This window comes from Acanthopagrus latus, chromosome 23, assembly GCF_904848185.1.
Source record: "Acanthopagrus latus isolate v.2019 chromosome 23, fAcaLat1.1, whole genome shotgun sequence".
Taxonomy (NCBI): domain Eukaryota; kingdom Metazoa; phylum Chordata; class Actinopteri; order Spariformes; family Sparidae; genus Acanthopagrus; species Acanthopagrus latus.
In genome coordinates this window covers 5,828,935-5,847,477 of record NC_051061.1, presented here as the reverse complement: position 1 = coordinate 5,847,477, position 18,543 = coordinate 5,828,935, and the positions used below count along the sequence as shown (strand labels likewise).

General features: G+C 42.6%; 1 protein-coding gene across 2 annotated transcripts; it reads right to left on the bottom strand.

The window, feature by feature from the left end:
- Window positions 1-1,411: 1,411 nt before the first annotated feature.
- On the bottom strand, window positions 1,412-17,207 carry LOC119014807 (envoplakin-like). 2 transcript variants are annotated; one of them, XM_037090283.1, is made up of 23 exons: window positions 17,087-17,207; window positions 16,306-16,557; window positions 12,590-12,689; window positions 11,978-12,132; window positions 11,671-11,794; window positions 11,452-11,583; window positions 11,321-11,362; window positions 11,039-11,200; window positions 10,636-10,743; window positions 10,456-10,551; window positions 10,240-10,350; window positions 9,118-9,264; window positions 8,863-9,017; window positions 8,667-8,764; window positions 8,360-8,532; window positions 8,054-8,232; window positions 7,180-7,318; window positions 6,827-7,020; window positions 6,540-6,690; window positions 6,320-6,403; window positions 6,074-6,208; window positions 5,350-5,442; window positions 1,412-5,218 (listed from the first exon to the last, which is right to left on the bottom strand). In XM_037090283.1, the coding sequence occupies exons 2-23, from the start codon at window positions 16,338-16,340 to the stop codon at window positions 1,667-1,669; spliced, it is 6,165 nt and encodes a 2,054-aa protein (XP_036946178.1). In that variant the 5' UTR covers window positions 16,341-16,557; window positions 17,087-17,207; the 3' UTR covers window positions 1,412-1,666. The 2 variants fall into 2 exon arrangements, with proteins under 2 accessions (XP_036946178.1, XP_036946177.1); XM_037090282.1 differs by having other exon boundaries at window positions 16,306-17,151.
- Between the last annotated feature and the right edge of the window lie 1,336 nt (window positions 17,208-18,543).

The following is an 18,543-nucleotide window of genomic DNA, read 5'->3' as shown; positions in this document are numbered from 1 at the left end:
TTTTCCCAAACAAATATCACCTGTTAATCCTTGTCAGGAAAAACGGCAATTTAGACCTTTGCTTACTGTTTTGGTAGGAAATTGCTTCGCTGGCACGTACACCTGCTGATAAGACAATGCACTCCAGAACTACATAATGTCCATTGTCCACTAATGTTTTAGTTTAGTTTAAGTCTACTTGTTTCCAAAGCCTGCATTGGCCCTGGCAGTCTTTTATTAGACCTCGTCTATGTAGGCTGCTGGGTTTGACCTTGTTAACCTTAACACACTACATGCTTGTACGTGAGTCATGTTTAATCTGTATCCTTAATCCATAATTTCCAAGCGTCTGACTTGTCAGTCTTTACGAGCGTGTACCTTAAGTGCAGCTATGTTGCCACGAGATTAAGTATTAGCTACAGGGGGTGAGTCACCTTCCTGTGGGGCGCGTTTTTTCTGCAAATGGAAAGATATGTGTCATCATTATAATATCAACAGGCCGAATCACAAAGACGTCACACTAGCAACAACATTCAATTCAAGTAGGAAACTGGTGATGGTTATTTACATTGTTGAGATATGTGAAATCAAATGGAGCTTTTAAAGCTATAGGTAAATACAGACATCAGATGGCGAAGACGTTTCTACATCTGCATGTACTATGATGCTTTGCCAGCATCTTTGATATCAACACAACAGGGACATCCCGGACTAGTTTAACTGCTAGTTTTCATGGTAAACTCAAGCTGTCATTTTCTGTAGCCTGTGGCCCAACAGAAAAGTTAGCTCTTCAAACTAAGATCAGTGAAAGTGTGATGAATTAGTTGAATTTACCTAGAAATAACATTGCATAAAAGACTGTTAAATTGTATGTAAGCGTAGTGTGTGATGCATGGGTTGTCCTCCCAGAAGTTATTGCAAGCAACCATTTTGATTCAGTCAGCACTGAAACAGAAAGACACGCGTCTACAGTCAGCAGTCAGCGGCTGTGTGCACCTGTATTTAGCCAGTGTTGCTTCGAACTAAATGCTAACAGCAGCATGCTAACAGTGCTGAAATGACACTACCTTACATGCAGAATTGTAGCAGGTGCAATGTTTAGCATCTTAAACAAATGACTATGTATATGCTATACTATGAATATGATATATACACCTAGTTCACTTTAACAACAACTGTCAACCTCATGTTGGAACTAGAGTAAAAGTTGGAGGAACAAGGAACTTCCTCACACTGCCAATGATTTGAGCCTGTGCTTTTAGCATAACAAAAAACAGAAGTCAGAATGAAGACCATCACATGACTGTCAGCATTATTACAGATGAAAACCCCAAACCTTCTGTACTTTATGAATTAACTTGACTTGATTTACTTAGATATGTTCCTATGATCAGCCCTTTTACTATTTTAAATAACAGGACAGGAAAATACATGTGAGGCTTGTGGCGTTTATTTACTTTTAAAGCAGTGAATAAAACATTTGATCAACAAACATTACCCTCGTTTCCACAGCAGAACCCTACCCACTGAAAAAAATAGACCCAAATGTACAGTTGAACCAAACACTAGTTTTTCCCAAGTATGTGTATGAACATGTCAATCTTTGTTTTACTAGACAGCATTATCGTACCCCCTCTAGCACCAGTGGCTGCAGCAAATATAACATGGTACATCTTCAACTTAACATCTAGTATCTGCCATAGGGGGAATTGAACCGATAGTTTGAGTATGACGGGGCGTTTGAGGTATCAGTGGAGGCTGCAGGAAGCAGCAGGAGCCCTGTGCTGATGTCTCTCTTACACCGATCCATCGCCTGCTTGTACGATATCTTCTCTTTAGTGATGGGGTCCACCAGCACTTTTGTGTGGGAAGTCTCATCTAGCAGCTGATCAGCAGTTGTGCTGTCGATTAGATTGCCAGCGAGAGCTTCTTGGACAGTGATGCGGCCTGCTTTAGCGGGGGTCACCAACCCACCAGTCAGATACTGCGCCTCCATGTACCTCCTGGCATTTTCTGCAGGAATATACCCTTTCTGTGCTGCCAGCCCCACTGGAAGGCGCACTTTGGTCACTGGATCCTCGACTCCTGTGAAGGCCTTCTGGGCATTCAGAAGCTTGTACATGTGACTTTGGTCTATTAAACCTTGCGCGGCTGCCTTGTGAACGGATAGTTTATCCTTTTTGTTGAGATCAACGATTCCACCAGAGGCTGCTTGTGCCTCCAGCAGCGTCAGAGCCGTGTCATTATCGATGATTTTGCGGGTCAGGGCGCTTCTCACAGACATGCGGCTTTCAGTGGTGGTGTCGAAAATCCCAGAGATGGGGAAATACTCGTCACCAGCTGAAGCAGTGAGGTTGTTCAAACTCTGACTACGGTTAGTGTTGAGGCCACTGAGGTTGGTCAGACTGCCACTAAGGTGAGTGTCGAGGTTGGTGTAGGAGGACCTGAGGGAGGGTTGCATCGAGCTCAAAGGGGAGAAAGGAGACATGGGAGACATTGGGGCGGGTTTGGTGGGTGATCTTGGGATTGTTACTGGAGGAACGTAGGGTGGTTTGCTTTCCCCCACAACAAGGAGGGCCAGCTCAGAAATGTGCATATTCCCTTCCTTGTAGTTCGTCAGGTCAAGTTGGGTCAAGCGACCGTCTCTCAGAGCATCTTTGATAGAGTACTGCTTTCCACTTTTGCGATCCTGTAGAATTGTTGTATCCCCATCTGGACCACTTGAAGTGATTTCCTCCCAGTCGCACTCCAACTTTGACAGCCTGATGTAGTGGTCACGTTCAATTAGGCCAAGCACGTAGGCATCATAGGGAGACAAGTTTTTACCAGTTTCTGGATCCAAGATGGTGATCTTCGTAGAAAGACTTGACTCTCTGGTGTGAGTTTCAGAATGGTCTTCTTTCTCAATGCTGTCCTGCAGCTTGATGATAAGTGCATCTTTCTGGTGTATTTTGTCTTTTTCGTCAAGGATCAGTTTCTCCAGACGTTGCATTTCAGAGGATGTTTTAAGACTCCTCTGTCGCGCCAACTGGTTTCTCTCACTCATCAGCTTGGACTGTTGCTGGAAGGTTATAGTGATGTTCTGTCTTTGAGACTCCAGCATTTTGAGCTGTCTGAGGAGATCGTCCTTCTCTCTCTGCAGAGCATCTCTGTTGGACATGAGAGTATTCTCCTCCTGCGAAGTTACAGTCTTCGATGTCTGCAGATGGGTTATTTTGATGTTGATGTTTTGAAGTGTTTCCTCCTGGTCACGCCTGAGATTTCTCTCCTGTGTTACTAGCTCTCTTAGATGTTCCCGTTCAGCTTCCACTGCTGGGTCATTCTCTACACGAACAACTTCTCTGTAAACAACCTTCTCAACGGACTTCTCCTTTTGCAGAACTTCCAATCTGACCCTCAGGTTGCGAATTTCTCTCTCAAAATCACGGATTTTAGTGGACTCAGTCTCCAAGTCCTCACGTAAACCATCAATAAGTTTTTCAAGCTGAGGCTCCCTCTCCACTTTAAGAATCTCCTGGATGACAATCTTTTCCTCAACAGGCGCAGGAGCATTTTCAAGTTCATAAATGCGAGATTTGATCTGTCTGAGTTCCGACTCTACTTTGATCTTCTTCTGGCGATCATCCATCTGAGCCAGGGTACTTTCTTTTTCTTCAACCAAGGCTCTGAGCTGTCTCACCTCCAATTCAAGCTTTCTACGGACTTTAATTTCCTCATCCAGGTTCCTGTTCAACTTCTCATGCTCCAGAATCTGCTTGGGGTCCTTCTGAAGCACCACCACTTCCTGTGTTACAATCTTCTCCTCTGGCTTCTGTCTTTCAAGAAGAATGTATTGGTTCTGGAGGTCAAAGACACACTCCTCCACACTGCGACGTTGCTGAATCTCTTCTCTTACATTCCTCCGAAGTCTGTCAGCCTCTTTCTCAAGGAGAGGATCGTTCTCATATTTGATGAGCTCTTTATTGACGAGCTTGGTCTCCACCTTGGATTTTTCGGCCTTCAACTCGTCTCTCTCTTTCACGAGTCTGGTGAGCAGCTCCAGTGTAGTGTCATAGTTGACTTGCAGACGGGAAAGTTGGTTGTTTAGCCTCTGTAATTCCCTGATGACTTCTGGACTTTTCTCTTGTTTGATCACCTCCTGAGTCACCTCCTTGTACTCCACTTTGGGTTTCTGAGCACGCAGGGTAGTCAGAGTGGCTATCACTGCGTTGATTTCTTTCTCCGTGTCGGTGCGGTTACGGCTCGTTTCCTGCAGCTCTTTCCTCAGACGCACCAGCTCGACTTCTGTCTCAGGATCAACTCTGTAGAGCTCATTGATGATCTCTTTGACCTCAACTTTAGGCCTGAGCTTATCCACTTCACTGTAGCGTAGCTGAAGGGTCGCCAGGTCCTTCATCAAGATGGCAATCTCATCCTTCTCCTCGTCCAAGGCCGTACGTAGTTTCTTCGACTCTTCAAGCATTTCTGGATCTTCTTGTACTTTCTTCACCACCTTGGTGATAATCTTGGGTTGGATAGTGGGAATGACCCTCTCCAGTGTGTTAATCTGGCTCCTTGTGGCAAAGATGTTATCGTTTAGAGACTTGCAATGGGATTCCTCCTCTGCAATCTCATTCTGGAACATGAGAACACTTTTCAGCATCTCTGGATCCTTTTCAAACTTCACCACCTCTTTCTGAACAACTTTCTCCCTGATTTTGGGTTTCTGCTGAGCGAGCACAGTGAGCTCAGTTTTCACATGAACAGCCTCGGTATCTCTTGTTTGGAGCTCCAGTCGTATCCTCTGCATCTCATCTCTAATCCTGGCAGCTTCTTTGTCAAGCTGCGGATCTCTCTCATACTCAGTCAGGACCTTGGTCACCAGCTTAGGCTCAATTTTAGTCATCTGCAATTCGAGTTTGATAATCCTCTCGTTTAAAGTTTCTATTTCTGAATGGAATCTTGACCTTTTGAAATTTTCATCCTGGATCCGTTTTTTCAGGGACTGTAGTTCCAGCTCGACCTTGGGGTCACGGTAGTATTGCACCACCTCCTTCTCCTCCAGCCTCTCCACTCCTCTCCTGCTTTTCAGAGACAAATACCGCTTGCGATATGTCTCCAGTTCTTTCTCCACACATAAGCGTCTCTCAGTCTCCTCACTTAATTCATTTTTCAGACTAACACTCTCCTCAAGGTCCTTCTTCTGGCTCTGTAGCTGCAGCTGCTGAGTGACAACTGCCTGACTGACTTCGTCTTCATTCTGGGATTGAATAAAAGGAAGTAAGAGAGAAATGTTCACTTCAGACCAACAGAAAACAATAATTTTAGGTTAGAATGATTTTACAGTTACCATCACTGTTCATGATTTGATTTGGATTCCTTATATCATACCCTGGCCTTGATGCTCTTTGCGATTTCCAGCTGCTTGAGCAGTTGGTCATTTTCTGCAGACACTTCAGAGAATAGGTTCAGAAGGTTTTTCTCCTGCAGTAGAGACAGTAGGCAAAGTTAAAATTGTAGTAGAAAAGTAGAAAAGCATCATGAGTTCTTGTTTTTCTTTAGGACCTGTATCCACAGCATTTTGGGGGGGCAGAAAAGTGTTGGCGGTGTACTCAGGAGGACAGGGAGGAGTTGCTTGTGTGCTGAGAGAAAAAACACTGCACACTGGTTTTTCACTGACAGTTACTAACGCCATAGTAATGCATAGGGTGATAAAAGCCCAACACTCACTATCAACATTCAGTGTACAGACAACCGACTCCCTGAGTTCTAAGAGTTTCCATCTGACAAAGCTCGGGATAGAAAGACACAGCCAGAATAAGCTTCTCCTTGATTCTCTGGATTAACGGGGTGATGGGTGGCGAGTACCAAGTAAACGAGTATATTATTGGCTGCCTAACTGGCTGGTGACGCCACCAGTGCCTCTCTGAAAAGTTGAGAAAAAGCACCCTAAGCAGCCGCACAAAAAAATAAATAAGGTGGTCTTCTCTAGGCAGCTGCATGCTGCTGCATACGATTGCTCCTCATCCTCATAGAAACAACTGAAAGAAGACGCTGGTGCCCCCCCCAAAAAAAGGCATGTGGACACAGGCCCTTAGGCCGTCTATAACTGCACCTTTCTCTGAACAGCCTGAGCCATAGTTGAAGTTTGACGTCTCTTAAGGATTGGTTCATCATCATCGTCATCCTCCTCGTCATTGTCATCATCATTCAGAGTGCCACTGTAAGCTTTTGACTTAATGTCATACTCCTGAAAGGAAACATATTTAAACATTGAAGAATTTAGTACTTCAAAGTACATAGCTATTTACCCTTGAAATTGCAAAAGGTAAAAAGGAGTTATCATAGTCTCTGAACTCACATTTAAGACTCTCTGGAGATCATAGGAAAGACTCCTGACACGGTCTAACTCCTTTGATTTACTCCTGATGTCCTCCACCACTCGCTAAACAGGACAAGAATTCAAAAAACAACAGCTGATTAGAAAAAGCAGTGTTATGCCTTTGTTGAAACGCATGTGAGTTTGTTGTATATAAAGGTTGAGATATATATATCGTTTGCAAACAACTACTTCCACTGACCTTTTGAGAATTCTGCTTGGCTGTTATCTGCTTCACATCATCAGTTGGTTTGATGGCATTATTTGGCAAGTTGACCAAGAAGAAATCCAGGGACTGAAGCCCATTCTGGAAATCCTGATTTTTACTGGATGCTTCCTTAACAAGAACAGACCTAAGGCAAAATGATATATGTATATGTATATAAAAACCTCCACTTCACTAATTAAACCTAAATAAAAAGTTTAAAAAAATAGAAACATACAGTCTTACACAATTACAACAATGCTTGAATCCCTCTTTTGACTCACCTTTCCTGGAGCTGATTATTGACAGTCACATAACGGTTGTTCAGCTTCTTCACCTCGTCCTCCTGCCGCTGGATATCTGGACAGTATTCATTGAAACTTCGCTGCAGGGGGCTGCATGCTTGCTCTGTCAGGTCCAAGTCTCTGCCTAGTTTATTAAACTCATCTGTCTTTGAGGCCACGTTCTTACGCATAACCTGGTTGGCATTAGAGTAAAAGAAAAGAGATAAAGTAAAAAAAAAAAATTTAAAAAAACACAAAAAATCCACAATACATGTAGGTCTGTATTTCTTATGGGCATCCCCTCATAATTATGTGAGCCTATCCTGCTTTGGTTGCATTATAAAACATGACACCTGCAGCTGCTGGTTGCGATTCTGAAGGGCCTTCTGCTCATCAAGAATGACCCCATCTTTGACCAGCTGCTCCTCAAACCCAGAGACGATGCTGTCCACATTCTTTATCTGCTTCTCCAGGTACATGGAGGCTGTAGCTCTGTGGTTAGAGGAGAGACATGAGAGGAAATAACACAAAAAAGACCTCAGAATATATTTTTTCTTAATAAAAACGCGTACTCTGCTAAGTGATTGTTAGGCTAAACAGTAGATGCTAAAGTATTCTAACAGTTATAAATCAATATTTACCCAAATTTTGCTAATATTACCTACTATTAAATTGAGCAAGTTTTCGGATCATACAAAGACAGCTTTTCATTTTTAACAGGAAGAATCTGTAATTAGCTTAAACAAGGAGGTTAAGTTTGTCTGTTGACTGGTTGGTTTGTCAGCAGGATTACACAAAAACTACCAAACATATTACCACCAAACTTGGATGGAGTCACAGACAGACCCCATTAACTTATTGTGCAGAACCAGATGAAGGAAAGGATCTCACCTTTCCCTAGCACCTAAACATAATTTGACACTGAGAGTGGTCAACTAATTTTAATTCATAAGGTCCAAAAAAATAGTAAATAAACTCTCCTATAAAATATTGTGTTTATTACATGTTAGCCGCTAAGGCTAACCAGTGTCATTAACAGAAACCATGCCAGGTTTCTTATCGTGCAACATTTGACAACAAAAACGTGACATTTCAAAGCAATATGTCAATATGTAATGTAAATATGTACATCAAAAATATGTGTTACATATGCGTTTAACCGTATTCACTGTATTTCTGGCGAGGGTAACATGCTACACTGTGCCACAAGGTATAACTTCTTCTTACTTCTTGTTATAAAGATCAATGAGGGTGCTGATGTCATCGATCTTGTTGTTGACAGCGCTGAGTTTGGGGGGCAGGCTGGAGGCGGTGGGTCCGAGGGGTTTCTTGGCCAGAATAGGCCCCATCTCTCTCTGCACCGCAGCCTTCTCAGACTCCAGTTTTCTGACAGTCTGAGTAGATTTCTGGAGGGAAAGTCAGTCAAGACAACAAGATGGACATGTGTGGACAAAGTGAGTAAAACATTCTGAAAATGATTAAATGTAAGTTCATATAATCACATTATGAAAACATTCTGTTGCTCATGCTAACCTCATGTTCTTGCAGCCTGTTGGCCAGGTCCTGTGTAGGGCTGCGGTTGTCCAGCGGGGCTCTGAGTCGTCCCTTGATTTGTACTTCGCACTGTTCAAGGGCTTTACTGATCCTGTCTAATTCACTTGCCAACTCTGCAGCTCTGGGATCCTCTGGAGCACTTTGCACAGTGACTGAGGAAGAGCAAAGACAATTATTCTACGATAACAAGTTAGATAAGCTCAAATATTACATCAGAGTGTCTTTTGTAATCTTATAGCCTGGGAAAACCAAATCTCTTGTGTTTTAGTGTATTTTTTTTTCTCACCTGTCTTCTGAGGGCGAACCACCTCCACTGTGGGGGTTTTCAGGGAGGTCATGAGTGCAGATCTACGTTTCTTCAGGCCACTCAGGGCTCTGTCCAGACTGAACACACACAGACACACAGTGTTTCATCAATCATGTAAAAAAAAAAAAACAATTGATGTGAAACATTTGGCCAATCATGATTTTGTACTCTGTACCTGTCTACTTTCTCCAGGGCCTCAGGATCAGGCGGTGGGACCATGAAACACGCCCCAGGAAGGGTTCTGGTTTTCCCTGTGCTGTCCTGAAGCTCCCAGTCATTAATATTCGAGTTGGACTTGAGGTTTAGTACCTCATCGCGCCTCACTATGTCCTGAAAAAGATGGAAATCAAATTTCAGACACCACAAACAGAATATTTTGACTTTTCAGTCATCCTGTACAGTTTGCAAATGACCACTTGTCACATCCTACCTTTTCATCTGCCCAGTCACACAGGGACACTGCAGTGGTGGGTTTAGTGGGCTGGACACGGCGTGACTTCAGGGGCACGACGCTGCTGCTGAGCTCCTTGAGGGCCGCCAGTCGCTGCTCGTTCCTCTTCACTGCTGGTTCATCTCCCTGTAGGTAACAGTGGGTTAGAGAAGAAGCAAACCAGTATATAATAATCTGAATACATCCCTGATGTACATTTGATGTAAGGTTCACGGTGTATCATAAAGCCTGGATCACGTTCAGCTATAAGGGTATCAGTTGACATTAAAAAAATCACTTAAATGATCAACAGAATGTAAAGACACTATGACATCTGTGTATTGCATTGCAGAAATATCTACTGAAGTTAGCATGATAACCAGCTAGCCCCAGCCCATCCCTGTCTAAAGCTCCTGCTCTAGCGATGAACACTACCCTGCACCAATTATTTTTTACGTTTTTTTTTTTCCTCAGGACTTTTACACATGAAAGCTCTGCTATGGGTTCGACATAAAAAAAAATGTGTCAAAGTAACTCAGTAAACCTGCTTCTTGGAACGCAAGCCTGCAAACTGTGGAAAGACTAAGCAAACACTGTAAGTCAACACTGGTGAGGAGGTGAGCCGAACACTGTGAGTAAAACTGGTGCAACTGAACAGGAAACTTCTCAGACCGAAAACTCAAAAAAAGTGACATATAATCCTCCACTTTTACTCCTACTCCTTTTATTTGTGAAAAAAAATGTTTTCCCTTAAAATTACAGCTTCAAAATCATGCTGACGGTACAGTGTCTTGTAACAGGGTGAATGCTGTCTCTGTCTCAGCCACTCTGCCTCCCCATCACTTGTTTCTGCACTATGTAACTTCAGTGAGAGGTTCGGATCAGTGTTACATACATGTTTACATCTACAAGCAAGTTTTCAACACATAACCTTGTGATGTATTGAGTTCTGTTTGTAGTTGGCACCTACATTATGTCTTAGATGGCTGGTGTCAGTGTACCAAATAAATGCATGACAGAGGAGTTTTTTTTTGGGGGGGTCTCACATTGAAATGTTGGAGTTTACTAGGTTTGCCTTATGCTAATGATGTTACAGCAACCATAACAAAACACCAGTCGTACCTCCAGCGCCAGCAGGACCTCCGGGTTGCTCTTGCCGGCAAGAGACTTTGGATCCAGAGTGGAATTGAGTCTTTCCAGGGACTCGGACAAGGTCTCTGCATCCACCTGGAACTGCATTGAACAAATAGTCCCTTCTTAACATTGAGCTGCAGTGAGCTATTGGATTTAGTAGAAGAACCGTGAGCACGGTGGGTCAGAGTGTCAGAGGCTCTTTACCTTCTTGTAGTTCTCAATGTTGTCCAGGTGGACTTCCTGTGCTAGACATAAGTTGAGGAAGGCTTGCCACTCGGTCTGCACAGCTTCCTTGTGTGACTGACAAAAACAATCCAGTTTGATTATAATCTGTTCAGTGTAAGTTATTTCGAGTCATAAGACTGTGTCTGACAGAGAAGATACCTCTATTGCAGGGCTGCCTGGGTGTTTCTTTTCAATTAGGCGCTCTCCTTCCTCCTGCAGCTGGTTGATCTCACTCTCGTGTGCTAGTAGTCCATTATTTTTGAATTTCTGTATCAAAACAGAGACAGTGGGATGTAGGAGACATGAAAATGTTTCAAGCGTTCAAATCAGATTCTCCCTGCAGCTTAGCCATTACTGTGTACCATACTGGTTACACCAGTTGGGTTTCGCAGCATGCCTCGGGAGAATTGTACTGTACTGTGTGTGAAGGCAAGCTGACAAACAAAATGAGGTGTTCTTCTTTCCTCAGCTTCTCTCTCTGATAACAACATTAAAAATCAGTGAGGAGGTTTGCTTTTTACCAGCATCACCATCAGGACGCATGCAGTGGCTGTCTCCTCACCTCATACTCCATCTGGACGCTTTTGGGGTCAGCCATGCGATCACTCCAGTCTCTCTTGAGGATCCTCTCCTGCTGGCCTGTCAGGTAGACCAGCTCCTTATTGCAGCTCTGCATGTACTCGTACAGAGAGGCCAGGTGGTTGCGTCTCTGCTTGGAGCTCTCCTGCAGAGCACACAACATGCATGCAAGATGCACACATTACATAAACAAATCACTCTGAACTTGAGTGAAAGCATTGGAGCCAACAAGTGCAAATAATAAACAAAAAAAACACCAACTCACAAGAAGTTTAGCATATTTCGCTCTGAGGGCGTCGTACTTCTCCTAATAACAAAAGAAGAAGAAGATAAATGAACTGTCCTGCGTGTCGTCCTGCAGCATGCATGCATGTGTTGATGTACCGGTGCGTGTACCTGCGATGTGGTGGTGCTGGGCTGCAGCTGGGTGTCGTAGGCCTCGATCGCCTGGTGCAGAATGTTGTGTGCCGCAATCTGCTTCTCTACATCCGTCAGGTTGGGGCCAAATGCCTCTGAATTTAACTGTTTCTGTAAATTACAGCATTACAGCCCCGTTAAACTTCACAGTCACAAAGATGTTTAGCTACTACAGGTTAGCCCAAAGCTCGAACTGACTTGTTTTTCATCCAGCAGTGGACCCCAGCTGATCTTCTGTGTCGGCTCCAAACCCCTCTTCTTGTTATACAGCTCCCTGTGGGTGGCACAGTCCCTCGCCCAGCGATCGTGCAGATTTTTCACACTGAGACAGAGAAGTATTTCAGTCACCGGAAAGTAGATGGGTGGAGTGCAGTGGAAGAAAATGTAGAAACTATGCTTTTGTCGGCCAGCATACCTCAATGGCATGTAACATATCGAGTTTTAGGTGTGTCTGCTGGCATTAAGCCTGGGTTTGTGTGTCTTCGACACGGCAGAATAAACTCACTCTCTCTCTATCTCCAGAGCCTGCGGGTGCTGCAGCTTCTTGGATTTGTCCACGTCCATGAAGAGGTCCTTCAGCAGCAGCTCAGCCTCCGCCAGGTTTTCTGCGTTCACCTTCTGGTGGATCAGGTTCATTTTCTGCGCATCACGCTTTTTGTCCTGCACATGAGCCAAAGGAGCATAGCAGTGTGTTTGTGAGGTTCAAGCTTTTGAAGAACAGTTTGGTGTTTTGTTACTCAAATTGCATCAAATAACTGGAAATCGTATCACAATTGTTCCAGGGCTCTGAGTGCTGCACATGCCAAAAAAGTATTTTGCATTAGTTCTGATACTTTTCCTTCGAAAATATCTTTTAATACCTGCTTATTTACAAGTACAGTATAGTCAATAAAAATAAAGAACACAAGAAAATTTAGCAAAGGGAGGTGCATTGTGTCGTACCCTTTTACTCTCACTGAGACCACATATTGTATTGCCATCACAACAGCAGCATCTCAGTCAATCAAACTTGTGGACTCAAGGTCAAAACTAATCAGGTAACGGCTTTCTAGTATCAAAATGAGTATTTTTGTGCTCTCTTGCTCAGGTCTCAAAGTCTCCAGTTCTAGAGAATTACCTCGTCCAGCAGCTCCTCTGACTGCAGGATGTTCTTCTCTACTTTGTCTGCGTTCTTCTGCATGCGCAAAACCAGCACGGCCAGGTCATTCGCCTGACTCCTGGGTAAAAACACAGAAACGGGACAGTCAAAATGACATGATTGTCTGCAAAAGCTCCAGATGTTTCTTGATATCCTTTAAAGAAACAGACATTCTCTTGTTACTGTGATTAAAGGAAGTGCTGAGATTGTTCACTTCAGGGAACAGCAGTAGTAGAATGTAGAAATGCTGGCTAGGTGAAAGTCAAGGCGTCGGTGTGTGGGGTTCTACCTCAGCTGCAGCAGCTGCTCCAAACACTAAAGGCCCTCTCTAGAGCAGAAGTTTGGTTTGTCTGTTCTGGGCTACTGTAGAAACATGGTGGACTCCTTGGAAGGGGCCCTGCTCCCTCTGACAATAAGTCCGGAGGGACTGCGTGCCATACTTCAAGCTAAAACAACTTATTTATTAATCTTTGATGATTTCTGTTGCGCTAATGTTAGCATTCGACCACCTTCTAGCTGACATTAGTGTTTCATAGTGTTACATGACATGACAGGCTAGCTTGAATGGGGATACAAAAGATTTAATCGCACAGCTCCCCTAGACTTTCTAAATGTCACTGGCCCAAAGGGAGAAAATTCTGACTAATTTCACCAGGGCTGCAACGCTCAAAAATATGGCCATCAGTAGATCCTCCCTAATCCTACACACCTGACCTTTAAGTAGAAGAACAAACGTATTAACAGTTAAATGCACTCAAAAGCAGAATTACTCCTGCATGACTGCTATATTACTGTATCATTCTAACTAATGCTGATTGAGGTTATATTCTGTCAGGTAGTTCAGTGTATAAAAGCATCATATTTAGGAAGTTGATTAGATGTTTTGTGAGCTGTCAGATAATAGTGAAGTAGTGAAGTAAAACGTGCAATATGGAGTAAAAGTATAAACTCACAGTGCTCAAATAAAGTGATTGAAATGTTAACGGTACAGTGCTTGAGTAAATGTATTTAGTTACAACCCACAACAGGGTTAGAAAAATGTATATTTATATTAAAAGAGCTGCTTTGCACTTCAGCTTGACCACGTTACCTCTGCTCTTCATGTGATTAGCTGCCACCAAAGTGAATGTCAAAGAACAAAAAAGATTCCTTTGCTGGCATTTCACTCATCAACACATCCTGCAGACCTGTTTGTGCTCTCTGGGTGTTTGTTCTGTCATTCCTCCTCCACTCTGATATGAAAGCCAACTATTTATTCTGACACACCCTAAGCAGGACCCAGGGGACACTTGTAGAGGGGTGGGGGTGGATCAGGAATGTCGTCTGCCCATCTGTGACACTGCTGAGATGAACGTGTCTGTCACAGCCTTCCATTCAGCTCTTATCAAGCCAACGGCATCACTAATCTCCAGCGGGGTGGTGACAGTCATAGTCAGACATTATGGCTCATAGTAGGCGGAGGACTGGAGGACAATTACTTGGTGGAATGCGACTAAGTACATTCACTATTGATTTACACATGAGGTATTTGTACTTTACTTGAGTATGGTCTTGTCATGCCACTTCATACTTCCACTGTGCTTAAACTGAGGGGAAAATGTTGAACTCTTTACTCCTCTACATCTATTTGACAGCTGGGCATCAATGAAGGTATCATATCGTATCTTAGAGGCCCGTTATTTTCATATGCTTTGCATGTAAAACAAATGAAAATCTTGATGCATCAGACCTGAAATTTTCTAGCTTTTTCACAGCAAGGACCACAAAAGTGAGACAAATTCAACCGTGGACCCCACTTTGCTATCCAGGGTCCTCCATCTGGTAAGAGTTATGCCAGCTGTGTCTGTTGTTAGTTTTGGATGGAATTATATTGACAGTAAATTACTCTCTCAGACCCTGAACAGTGTATACAAGTAGAGCAGGAGTCAGTCATTAAATAATAAAGTAAATACACTAACTGACTGTAAAGGACCACACAACTTCATACGGTTTTACTTTGCTTTACATTTGGCAGACGATGCCTCCTTAGGAGCTTCAGTGTTCTGGGGACCTTATTTTCCTCTGAGAACAGCTTTTGTGTTTGATATGGAAAAAAATAATATTTCTCAGTTTTTATTTCTACCTCATAAAATTCTGAGTTTGGATTTCTTTGCCAGATCGACAAAGTGCCCCTTTTAATTATCATTTCTTGCATTTTCTAATCCAAAATATTTTTAATGGTAAAATGTGGGTATTTTCTTCTTTCCTTTTGATTTTTTTTTTTCAAATTTAATGTTTTTGGGATAAAACAACAAAACAAACAATAATTGTGAAGGATTAATTTTTGGTAGCTATGACAGATTTTTTTTAAAAACCATAGAATCGTTTAATCACCCCCAATTAACAATAATCACTATTCATAATAATTGAATATAAAATTGTTACACATTTGCTCCTATTCAACTAAAACAATAAACACAGGCCCTCAGATGAATGTATTTTATGATAAATAATAGTATAAAGTCATTTTTTGTTCACTTTTCACATTTCAAGTATTTATTCAATGCTTTTCCATCTGCCAGAGTATTTTATAGTGCTCCTTTAATCAAACAGGCTCTTATCTCTGCTGCAAAGGTCCAAGATGTGGCTGAGTCCATTCATGATTGAGGACTGTGACTGTGTCATGCTCTGTCTTGATGCAAAGCTATTTCTTGCCAGAATCCTGAACTATTACCCTGTACATCTGACACAGTGTGAATGCAATGCTGGAAGCACATTATGCGCTCTCTAACTGACTCACTCACTGCCTTTCAAGCTCAAGTGTCACTGATAGGATGAAGACAAACAGACCTTGCAGCAGAAACGCCCTGCCCTGACACTCCCTCGGCCCCTCCTATCTCCTGGACAGGAATGTTCAGCAGTATGTGTCCCCCTCGGGTGACATATTGCACCGACAGGAGATAAACACTTAATCTCTTTGAGAGGTTGCACAATGCCAAACCTCTCTAGGAGTCCACACATTTATTGCCATGTGTAACTTCATAAAACAAGACTGATTGAGGTAAGAGGCGACTCACTGGTGTACTCGAACAACCACAGGCTACACACTCTATCATGCACCATCTCGGTTTAATTAGAGCAGTAAAAGGCACGGTGTTTCCCCATATGAGTCAGTGCACAGGCCTGTTGAGTGGCACCTTTATTAAGTGAGTCAGTTAACTTTGATGCTGCACCCTTTGGGTAAAGATAAAAACAACAATAAGTGCAATGTTGAGCGATGGAGTCAGGCGAGGTGACAAAAAGACACTCAACAAGTTGTACAGGACCAGAGGAGGGAGGATTCATTCATTTCCAAAATTCCCACACGTATCTTTAGTCGTTATAATAATGAATCCAAGGGGTTAACGCACAGTGGATCTGTATTTAACAGTCAGATCACTACTGCTGCTGCTTTAATTTGACACCTGTCTCCTGTGGAACGTTGTATTGTCCAGGGAACAGTGAAAGCCATCTCATGTGCAAACACGAATAGGATCATGGTACAGACATAGCCCCCATGCAGCATGAAACAGATTACAGGTGAAACAACCAGTACAAGGAGATAAGACAAGGGACAGTAACATAAAACTATAACTAACCTGACACACACACACACACACACACACACACACACACACACACACACACACACACTCAGGAGGGGGGACAGAACTCACTTGCTGAGCTTCACAGAAGAGTATTCCTTCGACATCTTTGCGGGGGGCGCCGAGTGTGTTTCTTCCAACTCCTCACTCTCTCCTCTCCTCTTTCCTCTCAGTCCCTCTCGTCTGTCTTACCTAGGCCTCCTCTCCACCTTAAGGAGCGTCCACCTGTCTCAGCTCCTCCCTGCCCAACAGGTGTGTCGGCAGTAAAAGCAGCGGAGGAGTAGACCGGGCGGACCTGTTCCTCGATCCTGCTGCTTCACAGCCCTGCTCGCGCTCATATATTTGAGGAGATAATAAATGAATGTATCTTTCTTTCTCTCTTTCTCTCTCTCTGTGTGTGTGTGTGTGTGTGTGTGTGTGTGTGTGTGTGTGTGTGTGTGTGTTTTAAAGCATGACAGGGAAATAGGCTGTTGACGCCACACTTTAAAATGTTTAGACTTCCTAGCTAAATGATTGAACAAATGAACCTGACACGCCCATGTTTGATTTCGACGTTCATGTGTCTTATCCGTTGAGTGTAATAACAGTTGGCTACCAGACAAGACGAGGGAGCGTGTGGAATTTAAAACGAGATCCATAATTTGTTCTTATTATGTCAGTTATGATAAGCTAGTAGGAGGCAGTAGCTGGCTAGCTAGTTAGCCTTTGCTTACAAACAATAGTTGTCCAGGCTGCCACACTGGAAAGATGGCATACTTAACACAGCGTTAATCATAACATGATGCTGAAAGAAAAGCTTTAAGTACACCTGTGCTGCCGTCAGAATGCGCTGCAGACACAGATGATGACTCACTGTCTTGTGGAGCGAGTTATTCGTGGAAGTGGAAAGATGTTTCATGACTGTACACCTCCCTTAATTACAGACCCGTCACCATGACGGCGAGGCAGCAACAATATTTACTTCCAGGAAGGAAACTGGCGGTGAATTTGTGATACAGATATTTGATATCAACAGACTTTTAGTACTTGTGGTTTTCTCACTTTCAACCATGACCGTGCATATTTTAAAGCAACAGAAAAACAAACAAACACTGTGTTCCGACTGTCCGAGGTTTCTGCATTTTAGTGTACTGTAGCTAATGCTTTGCTAACATCTCTGATATCTTCCACACAAAAACTCGGGCTAACTGCTAGTCCGTGGCCCGTAACGTAAACTAGAAAAGGCAAGTTCTGAAGAACGTTTCAGTATTTAATTGGAGTTTCTGTGCTGAAATACGTGCCACTACAATTTGAATCATCAATATTTGAATTTGAATTGCTAAACTTGAATAATTGCATTTAAAACATGAATTTGAGTCACATAATTTGAATTTGTGTTGTTAAATTTGAATTTGTATTGTTGAATTTAAATCATCAAATTGAAAAAACTGGATCTGAATATTATGATTTGAAACTGAATGTCTTAGTTTGGACAATTCAGCTCTCTATATATTTTCACATTCAGTTCACACAATTCAAATTCAGTTTCTAGTGGCACATATTTCAGCCCATATTTCTGGCTTGAATGAATGACAGTGTAATGTTGCAATGTTGCTCCCAGTTTAATGGGATTTAATGGAGCAGTTGATCACTGTTCTTGTCATTTAAACACCCACCGAGCCAAAGGTTTTTGTCTGATTGCCTCCAGTGAACCACTTTAGTGACCAGCACAAGTTTTCCTACAAGCTGGGGTCATATTTTTTAAGCTCTTCCCTACTCAGTCAGTTGGCTCCTCCACTTTGGCTGTCAGCACTCCACCCCATGCACACCATCGCAAAAATCTGAAAGTGGCTGAAACGTTATGAATGTTTGAACTGCGACTGTGCCTCCAGCATTGACAACCAATTAGCCCTTCAAACAAGCATTAGTAAATGTGTTGTTATCAATCAGATATGAAAGCATCAAACATGCTTTTTAGATGAAAAAGATGTATTTACTTTGCAATCACAATATGAAAAAGTGGTTGTAACTGAAGGTACTGTGTGATGCAGGGATTTTGTCTCCTAAACATTGTGATTCAGTCTATGGCCATAAAGTACTGAACAAACTCAAATTTGGATCTGATGAAAGTTAATATACATATATATATATATATATATATATATATATATATATATATATATATATATATATATATATATATATATATATATATATATATATGAACTGCATACGATGCAACACCTAGTTTTACTATGACCTAGATGACTGAGCTCCTTCATCAACATACCCGTATATGTATACCAAATTTCCAGTCAGGAAAAAAAATTC